Raw genomic sequence first — 11055 nt, 5'->3', positions numbered from 1 at the left:
TAGTAAGGCCACACTTGGAATACTGTGTACAGTTCTGGTCACCCTATTATAGAAAGGATATTATTAAACTAGAAAGAGTGCAGAAAAGATTTACTAGGATGCTACCGGGACTTGATGGTCTGACTTATAGGGAGAGGTTGGATAGGCTGAGACTTTTTTCCCTGGAGAGTAGGAAGTTGAGGGGTGATCTTATAGAAGTCTATAAAATAATGAGGGGCATAGATAAGGTAGATAGTCAAAATCTTTTCCCAAAGGTAGGGGAGTCTATAACGAGGGGGCATAGATTTAAGGTGAGAGGGGAGAGATACAAAAGGGTCCAGAGGGGCAATTTTTTCACTCAAAGGGTGGTGAGTGTCTGGAACGAGCTGCCAGAGGCAGTAGTAGAAGCGGGTACGATTTTGTCTTTTAAAAAGCATTTGGACAGTTACATGGGTAAGATGGGTATAGAGGGATATGGGCCAAGTGCAGGCAATTGGGACTAGCTTAGTGGTATAAACTGGGCGACATGGACATGTTGGGCCGAAGGGCCTGTTTCCATGTTGTAAACTTCTATGATTCTATGATTCTAAGACAAATGTAGGTCCCTTACAGTCAGAAACGGGAGAATTTATAATGGGGAACAAGGAAATGGCAGAGCAATTGAACAATTAAACAAATTCTTTGGTTTTGTCTTCACGGAAGAGGACACAAATAACTTCCCAGAAATGCAAGGGAACGAAGGGACTAGTGAGACCGGTTAGCCTAACATCAGTAGTAGGGAAAATGCTAGAGTCTATTATAAAGGATGTGATAACAGGACACTTAGAAAATATCAACGGGATTGGACAAAGTCAACATGCATTTATGAAAGGGAAATCATGTTTGACAAACCTACTGTAGTTTTTTGAGGATGTAACTGGTAGAATAGATAAGGGAGAACCAGTGGATGTGGTGTATTTGGATTTTCAGAAGGCCTCTGATAAAGTCCCACATAAGAGGTTAGTGTGCAAAATTAAAGCACATGGGATTGGGGGGAATATACTGGCATGGATTGAAAATTGGTTAACAGACAGGAAACAGAGAGTAGGAATAAATAAGTATTTCTCGGGGTGGCAGGCAGTGACTAGTGGGGTACTGCAGGGATCAGTGCTTGGGCCCCAGCTATTCACAATATATATCAATGATTTGGATGAGGGAACCAAATGTAATATTTCCAAGTTTGCTGACGACACAAAACTAGGTGGGATTGTGAGTTGTGAGGAGGATGCAAAGAGGCTTCAAGATGATTTAGACAAGTTGAGTGAGTGGGCAAATACATGGCAGATTCAGTATAATGTAGATAAATGTGAAGTTATCCACTTCGGAAGGAAAAACAGAAAGGTGGAGTATTATTTAAATGGTGATAGATTGGGAAATGTTGATGTACAAAGGGACCTGGGTGTCCTTGTACAGCAGTCACTGAAAGCAAACATGCAGGTGCAGCAAGCAGTTAGGAAGGCAATCGGGTCGACTTGGCCTGTATTCATTTGAGTTTAGAAGAATGAGAGGGGATCCCATTGAAACGTATAAAATTCTGACAGGGCGAGACAGACTGGATGCAGGGAGGATGTTTCCCCTGGCTGGGGGGGGAGTCCAGAATGAGGGGTCACAGTCTCAGGATACAGGGTAGGACATTTAGGACTGAGATGAGGAGAAATTTCTTCACTCAGAGGGTGGTGAACCTGTGGAATTCTCTACCACAGAAGGCTGTGGAGGCCAAGTCACTGAATATATTTAAGAAGGAGCTAGATAGATTTCTAGACACAAAAGGCATCAAGGGTAATGGGGAGAGAGCGGGAATATGGTATTGAGATAGAGGATCAGCCATGATCATACTGAATGGCGGAGCAGGCTCGAAGGGCCGAATGGTCTACTCCTGCTCCCATTTTCTGTGTTTCTATGTTTCTAATGGCCCAGGCTCCACCTCAGGCCTGTGCTGCATTCGCTGATCTCACTTGGCGTGATACTGAGCCCCTACACACAGAGTAGGAAAGGCCCAGGCTCCACCTCAGGCCTGTGCAGCGTTCGCTGATCTCACTTGGCGTGATACTGAGCCCCCACACACAGAGCAGGAAAGGCCCAGGCTCCACCTCAGGCCTGTGCAGCGTTCGCTGATCTCACTTGGCGTGATACTGAGCCCCCACACAGAGCAGGAAAGGCCCAGGCTCCACCTCAGGCCTGTGCAGCGTTCGCTGATGTGGGGGAGAGAGCTCTAGGAGGTAGCCCCTGAACTGCTGGGTTGGAGTCTCTGTGAAGTCAGAGGTGCAAACCGACAGCTTTACCCACAATACTATACATTCAAGCTCCAAGCTGCCCATGGCACTTTACCAAATGATCCCTTGCCTGTTCAGACTCACAAGCCTGCACTGGCCGTTCGAGTTAGCTACCAAAGGACTTGGAATATCCTGACTTTGGGCCCTTGTCTTTACTGAGTCAGATGACAGTGGGGGACATTTCAGATAGGCAGAATGTGTGTGGACCTGGATCAGGGGCTTCAGAAGAGGAGAGAAGAGAAAGAAATTTTGTTCATTCATGGGATGTGGGCATCGCTGATAAGTCCAGCATTTATTGCCCTTGAGAAGGTGGTGGTGAGCCGCCTTCTTGAACGGCTGTAGTCCGTGTGGTGAAGGTTCTCCCACAGTGCTGTTAGGAAGGGAGTTCCAGGATTTTGACCCAGCGACGATGAAGGAACGGCGATATATTTCCAAGTCAGGATGGTGTGTGACTTGGAGGGGAACGTGCAGGTGGTGTTGTTCCCATGACCCTGCTGCTCTTGTCCTTCTAGATGGTAGAGGTCGCGGGTTTGGGAGGTGCTGTCAAAGAAGCCTTGGTAAGTTGCTGCAGTGCATCCTGTGGATGGTACACACTGCAGCCACTGTGCACCGGTGGTGAAGGGAGTGAATGTTTAGGGTGGTGGATGGGGTGCCAATCAAGCGGGCTGCTTTATCCTGTATGGTGTCGAGCTTCTTGAGTGTTGTTGGAGTTGCACTCATCCAGGCAAGTGGAGAGTATTCCATCACACTCCTGACTTGTGCCTTGTAGATGGTGGAAAGGCTTTGGATAGTCAGGAGGTGAGTCACTCGCCACAGAATACCCAGCCTCTGACCTGCTCTTGTAGCCACAGTATTTATGTGGCTGGTCCAGTCGTGTTTCTGGTCAATGATGACCCCCAGGATGTTGATGGTGGGGGATTCGGTGATGGTAATGCTGTTGAATGTCAAGGGGAGGTGCTTAGACTCTCTCTTGTTGGAGATGGTCATTGCCTGGCACTTATCTGGCGCGAATGTTACTTGCCACTTATGAGCCCAAGCCTTGATGTTGTCCAGGTCTTGCTGCATGCGGGCTCGGACTGCTTCATTATTTGAGGGGTTGCGAATGGAACTGAACACTGTGGAATCATCAGTGAACATCCTCATTTCTGACCTTATGATGGAGGGAAGGTCATTGATGAAGCAGCTGAAGATGGTTGGGCCTAGGACACTGCCCTGAGGAACTCCTGCAGCAATGTCCTGGGGCTGAGATGATTGGCCTCCGACAACCACTGCCATCTTCCTTTGTGCTAGGTATGACTCCAGCCACTGGAGAGTTTTCCCCCTGATTCCCATTGACGTCAATTTTACTCGGGCTGCTTGGTGCCACACTCGATCAAATGCTGCCTTGATGTCAAGGGCAGTCACTCTCACCTCACCTCTGGAATTCAGCTCTTTTGTCCATGTTTGGACCAAGGCTGTAATGAGGTCTGGAGCCGAGTGGTCCTGGCGGAACCCAAACTGAGCATCGGTGAGCAGGTTATTGGTGAATAAGTGCCACTTGATAGCACTGTCGACGACACCTTCCATCACTTTGCTGATGATTGAGAGTAGACTGATGGGGCGGTAATTGGCCGGATTGGATTTGTCCTGCTTTTTGTGGACAGGACAAAGCTGGGCAACTTTCCACATTGTCGGATAGATGCCAGTGTTGTAGCTGTACTGGAACAGCTTGGCTGGAGGCGCAGCTAGTTCTGGAGCACAAGTCTTCAGCACTGCAGCCGGGATGTTGTCGGGGCCCATAGCCTTTGCTGTATCCAGTGCACTCAGCCATTTCTTGATATCACATGGAGTGAATCGAATTGGCCGAAGACTGGCTTCCGTGATGGTGGGGATATCGGGAGGAGGCCGAGATGGATCATCCACTCAGCACTTCTGGCTGAAGATGGTTGCAAACACTAGTGTAAAGATGTGCACTAAGTGTAAAGATGTACACAATGTCACTAAATGTGCAGATGTGTACAATGTGCCTTTATTATCTGACCTTCGTTTATTAGCCGAAGCATAGAATATAGGAGCAGGGAGGTTATGTTAGAACTGTATAAAACACTAGTTAGGCCACAGCTTGAGTACTGTGTACAGTTCTGGTCACCACATTACAGGAAGGATGTGATTGCACTAGAGAGAGTATAGAGGGGATTTACGAGGATGTTGCCTGGACTGGAGAATTTTACCTATGAGGAAAGATTGGATAGGCTGGGGTTGTTTTCTTTGGAACAGAGGAGGCTGAGGGGAGATTTAATTGAGGTGTATAAAATTGTGAGGGGCCTAGATAGAGTGGATAGGAAGAATCTAGTTCCCTTAGCGGAGAGGTCAATAACCAGGGGACATAGATTTAAAGTGATTGGTTGAAAGATTAGAGAGGAGCTGAGGAGAAATGTTTTCACCCAGAGGGTGGTGGGGGTCTGGAACTCACTGCCTGAAAGGTGGTGGAGGCAGAAACCCTCCATCGCATTTAAAAAGTACTTGGATATGCACTTGAAGTGCCGTAACCTACAAGGCTGCGGACCAGGTGCTGAAAAGCGGTAGCTGTTTTTCGACCGGCACAGAAACGATGGGCTGAACGGCCTCCTTCCACGCCGTAAATTTTTCTATAATGTCACTGAAGGTACAGACGTACACATTGACAGTAAGCCTACACATGTGCATAATGTCACTAAATGTACAGATGTGCACAATATCACTAAATGTAGAGATGTACACAGTGTAATAAATGTACAAATGTGCACAATGCCACTAAATGTATGTGTGCACAATGCTGGTAAACATGTAGTTGTGCACAATGCCAGTAAGTTTACAGATGTACACAATGTTATTAACTATACAGATAGTACACAATTACACTAAATGTACAGATGTACAGAATGTCACTAATGTACAGGTGTACACAATGCCAGTAAGCCTATAGATGTACATAATGCTAGTATACTTTCAGATGTGCACAATGTCACTAAATGTACAGATGTGCACAGTGTGACTAAATGTACAGATGTGCACCGTGTGACTAAATGTACAGATGTGCACAGTGTGACTAAATATATACATGTGCACATGTCACTAACAGTACAGATGTGCAAAGTGTGACAAAATGTACACATGCAGAATGTCACAACAGTACAGATGTGCACAGTGTGACTAAATGTGCACATGTGCAGAATGTCACTAACAGTACAGATGTGCACAGTGTGACTAAATGTGCACATGTGCAGAATGTCACAAACAATACAGATGTGCACAGTGTCAATAAGGAGTCTCTCAACTGGTGTCAGATGTCCATAATTTTATTGGGTACTTTATTTTTAAAGGATGTAGTCCTTATGCTGCTAAGCAGAAACATACACAATCAAACATCATGATAGATGAGACCCGTTGCAGCTTTATTTATTGTACATATAGTGCTTGATCTTAGGATAATGTGTCTGTATCGAAGTTCTCTACTCGCTGTTTTAAAATAAACTATCAAACAATTTGGTTACAATAACTGTAGCAGAATGAAACGAAACCCCGAGTATCACCAAACTGACTCGTGAATATCACATTAATGTGCTGACTAACACACAGCAAATGTACCAGAGTAGCATTAAACCCACATATTCCCAAACTCTGTTCAGATATGTTGCTATGCCAATTTGCAGTTGAAGATACTTTCTGATTAATGATACATTATCTTCCCCTTCTGTCGTTCTTTCGCATGTTGCACATAATCCTGGTCTCAGCTGGATTAGTTAGTGACTGCTTTTTACTAACTTGGCTGTTTTCATAAATTGCATCTGAAACAAAAAGCAGATAAATATTAGATGGCAGATAGAACTATTCAATTAATTCATTAAAGAAAAGAAAGAGCTTACATTTATGTAGCAAATTTCATGACCTCAGGACATACCAAAGCACTTCACTGCCAAACAAATAATTTGAAGTGCAGCTACAGTTGTAATATAGGGAACAGGGCAGCCAATTTGCACACAGCAAGGTGCCACAAACAGCAATGAGATAAATGACCAGATAATTTAGTTTTGGTGATGCTCGTTGAGGGATAGATATTGGCCAGGACACAGGGCAGAACTCCCCAGATATTTCACACCCACCCCAAATGCCAGGCTTTGGTTTAGCATCTTATCTGAAAGACGACACCTCCAATAGTGCAGCTGTAAAGTGTCAGTCTACATTATGTGCTTAAGTCCTGCAAGTGTGAGTTATATACCCATCTAATAACAATCTTTTAATGTGTTACTATTATATACCCATCTAATAACAATCTGTTAATGTGTTACCGTTATAGACCCATCTAATAACAATCTGTTAATGTGTTACCATTATATACCCATCTAATAACAATCTGTTAATGTGTTACCATTATATACCCATCTAATAACAATCTGTTAATGTGTTACCATTATATTCCCATCTAATAACAATCTGTTAATGTGTTACCATTATATACCCATCTAATAACAATCTGTTAATGTGTTACCATTATATACCCATCTAATAACAATCTGATAGTGTGTTACCATTATATACTCATCTAATAACAATCTGTTAATGTGTTACCGTTATAGACCCATCTAATAACAATCTGTTAATGTGTTACCATTATATACCCATCTAATAACAATCTGTTAATGTGTTACCATTATATTCCCATCTAATAACAATCTGTTAATGTGTTACCATTATATACCCATCTAATAACAATCTGTTAATGTGTTACTATTATATTCCCATCTAATAACAATCTGTTAATGTGTTACCATTATATACCCATCTAATAACAATCTGTTAATGTGTTACCATTATATACCCATCTAATAACAATCTGTTAATGTGTTACCATCATATACCCATCTAATAACAATCTGTTAATGTGTTACTATTATATACCCATCTAATAACAATCTGTTAATGTGTTACCATTATATTCCCATCTAATAACAATCTGTTAATGTGTTACCGTTATATACCCATCTAATAACAATCTGTTAATGTGTTACTATTATATACCCATCTAATAACAATCTGTTAATGTGTTACCATTATATTCCCATCTAATAACAATCTGTTAATGTGTTACCGTTATATACCCATCTAATAACAATCTGTTAATGTGTTACCATTATATTCCCATCTAATAACAATCTGTTAATGTGTTACCGTTATATTCCCATCTAATAACAATCTGTTAATGTGTTACCATTATATACCCATCTAATAACAATCTGTTAATGTTTTACTGTTATATACCCATCTAATAACAATCTATTAATATGTTACCGCTATTTTTTTTTATTCGTTCATGAGATGTTGGCGTCGCTGGCGAGGCTGGCATTTATTGTCGATCCCTAATTGCCCTTGAGAAGGTGGTGGTGAGCTGCCTTCCTGAAGAGCTGCAGTCCGTGTGGTGAAGGTTCTCCCACAGTGCTGTTAGGAAGGGAGTTCCAGGATTTTGACCCAGCGACGATGAAGGAACGGCGATATATTTCCAAGTCAGGATGGTGTGTGACTTGCAGGGGAACGTGCAGGTGGTGGTGTTCCCATGTGCCTGCTGCCCTTGTCCTTCTAGGTGGTAGAGGTCGCGGGTTTGGGAGGTGCTGTCGAAGAAGTCTTGGCGAGTTGCTGCAGTGCATCCTGTGGATGGTACACACTGCAGCCACTGTGCGCCGGTGGTGAAGGAAGTGAATGTTTAGGGTGGTGGATGGGGTGCCAATCAAACGGGCTGCTTGGTCCTGGATGGTGTCGAGCTTCTTGAGTGTTGTTGGAGTTGCTCTCATCCAGGCAAGTGGAGAGTATTCCATCACACTCCTGACTTGTGCCTTGCAGATGGTGGAAAGGCTTTGGGGAGTCAGGAGGTGAGTCACTCACCACAGAATACCCAGCCTCTGACCTGCTCTTGTAGTCACAGCATTTATATGGCTGGTCCAGTCGCGTTTCTGGTCAATGGTGACCCCCAGGATGTTGATGGTGGGGGATTCAGCGATGGTAATGCCGTTGAATGTCAAGGGGAGGTGGTTAGACTCTCTCTTGTTGGAGATGGTCATTGCTTGGCACTTATCTGGCGCGAATGTTACTTGCCACTTATGAGCCCAAGCCTTGATGTTGTCCAGGTCTTGCTGCATGCGGGCTCGGACTGCTTCATTATTTGAGGGGTTGCGAATGGAACTGAACACTGTGGAATCATCAGCGAACATCCCCATTTCTGACCTTATGATGGAGGGAAGGTCATTGATGAAGCAGCTGAAGATGGTTGGGCCTAGGACACTGCTCTGAGGAACTCCTGCAGCAATGTCCTGGGGCTGAGATGATTGGCCTCCAACAACCACTGCCATCTTCCTTTGTGCTAGGTATGACTCCAGCCACTGGAGAATTTTCCCCTGATTCCCATTGACTTCAATTTTACTAGGGATCCTTTGTGCCACACTCGGTCAAATGCCGCCTTGAAGTCAAGGACAGCCACTCTCACCTCACCTCTGGAATTCAGCTCTTTTGTCCATGTTTGGACCAAGGCTGTAATGAGGTCTGGAGCCGAGTGGTCCTGGTGGAACCCAAACTGAGCATCGGTGAGCAGGTTATTGGTGAGTAAGTGCCGCCTGATAGCACTGTCGATGACACCTTCCATCACTTTACTGATGATTGAGGTTAGACTGTTATACCCATTATATACCCATCCCGTTATATACCCATCCAAAAACAATCTGTTAATGTATAACCATTATATACCCATCAAAGAACAATCTGTTAATGTGTTACCGTTATATACCCATCTAATAACAATCTGTTACTGTGTTACCGTCATACACCCATCTAATAACAATTAGTTAATGTGTTACCGTTATATACCCATCTAATAACAATTAGTTAATGTGTTCCCTTTTAAGAAAGGAGAGAGAGGGAAATCAGGGAATTATAGACCAGTTAGCCTAACATCTGTTGTGGGGAAAATGCTGGAGTCTATAATTAAGGATAGGGTGACTGAACACCTCAAGAATTTTCAGTTGATCAGAGAGAGTCAGCATGAATTTGTGAAAGGTAGGTCGTGCCTGACAAACCTGACTGAATTTTTTGAAGAGGTGACTAAAGTAGTGGACAGGGGAATGTCAATGGATGTTATTTATATGGACTTCCAGAAGGCATTTGATAAGGTCCCACATAAGAGACTGTTAGCTAAGATAGAAGCCCATGGAATCGAGGGAAAAGTACGGACTTGGTTAGGAAGTTAGCTGAGCGAAAGGCGACAGAGAGTAGGAATAATGGGTAGGTACTCACATTGGCAGGATGTGACTAGTGGAGTCCCACAGGGATCTATCTTGGGGCCTCAATTATTCACAATATTTATTAACGACTTAGATGAAGGCATAGAAAGTCTCATATCGAAGTTTGCCGATGACACAAAGATTGGTGGCATTGTAAGCAGTGCAGATGAAAACATTAAATTACAAAGGGAAATTGATAGATTAGGCAAATGGGCAAAACTGTGGCAAATGGAATTCAATGTCGACAAATGTGAGGTCACCCACTTTGGATCAAAAAAGGATAGAACAGGGTACTTTCTAAATGGTAAAAAGTTAAAAACAGTGCATGTCCAAAGGGACTTAGGGGTTCAGGCACATAGATCATTGAAGTGTCATGAACAGGTGCAGAAAATAATCAATAAGGCTAATGGAATGCTCTCGCAGACTAGAATACAAGGGGGAAGAAGTTATGCTGCAGCTATACAAAACCCTGGTTAGACCGCACCTGGAGTACTGTGAGCAGTTCTGGGCACCGCACCTACGGAAGGACATATTGGCCTTAGAGGGAGTGCAGCGTAGGTTTACTAGAATGAAGGGTTAAGTTACGAGGAGAGATTACACCAATTGGGGTTGTATTCTCGGGAGTTTCAAAGGTTAAGGGGTGATCTGATCGAAGTTTATAAGATATTAAGGGGAACAGATAGGAAGGATAGAGAACACAGTGTGCTGAGAGTTCGGTACGTGTGGGAGTTTGGTGAAGTGGGGGAAGGAGGTGCTGCTTTGCCTTGCTTTTCCTGCAGAGCGGTAGTGGACCTGAGAGCGGTGAGCGGCAGGAGAGAGCGAGACCAGAGCGGGGATAAAAACAGCGCGGAGAGAGCGAGAGTTCAGTCGGTGAGCGGCGGGAGAGAGCGAGACCAGAGCGGGGATATAAACAGCGCGGAGAGAGCGAGACCAGAGCTTACTCTGAGAGCGAGACTCTGAGACCAGCGGCAGTTCGGGGTGACGTCACCAGTCAGAAAGTGACGCGGCACAGGGGAGGCAGCTGATTGGTGAGTAGGTTCAGGTGAGTATTTCTACCATTTTACTGTAAGTAAAGTAATAAGAAAGGGAAGATCTGCAGGTTTTATAGCAGATAGTGTTTTTTTTTAGTGAACCTAGGTCCCTAGTATAGTTAACATTTTCTAATTTCAACGTAATTTAAAAGGGGTAACTCAGCTAAGGCAAGTCATGGCAGCAGACCTCGCACCCGTGATATGCTCCTCCTGCAAGATGTGGGAAGTCATGGACACTACCAGTGTCCCTGCCGACCATGTGTGCGGGAAGTGTGTCCACCTGCAGCTACTGACCGATCGTATCTCGGAGCTGGAGCTGCGGGTGGACTCACTGTGGAGCATCCGCGATGCAGAGAAACTCGTGGATAGCACGTTTAGCGAGTTGGTCACACCGCAGGTAAAGGCAGTACAGGCAGGAAGTGAATGGGTGACCACCAGGAAGAGTAAGAG

The 11055-nt window shown here is 44.4% G+C and overlaps 1 protein-coding gene across 2 annotated transcripts in view; it reads right to left on the bottom strand.

The window, feature by feature from the left end:
- Positions 1 to 5592: 5592 nt before the first annotated feature.
- The window catches only part of LOC137305031 (HEPACAM family member 2-like), a 114065-nt gene continuing 108602 nt past the window's right edge, over positions 5593 to 11055 (bottom strand). For both annotated transcript variants that reach the window (XM_067973798.1, XM_067973797.1), the window contains exon 5: positions 5593 to 6097. In XM_067973798.1, coding sequence (XP_067829899.1) covers positions 5991 to 6097 — 107 coding nt within the window. In that variant the 3' untranslated portion in view covers positions 5593 to 5990. The remainder of the gene's footprint in view (positions 6098 to 11055) is intronic.

The sequence above is a fragment of the Heptranchias perlo genome, chromosome 39 (assembly GCF_035084215.1).
Source record: "Heptranchias perlo isolate sHepPer1 chromosome 39, sHepPer1.hap1, whole genome shotgun sequence".
Lineage (NCBI taxonomy): Eukaryota > Metazoa > Chordata > Chondrichthyes > Hexanchiformes > Hexanchidae > Heptranchias > Heptranchias perlo.
The sequence above is the reverse complement of the archived record's forward strand: the minus strand, read 5'-3'. Positions and strand labels throughout refer to the sequence as shown.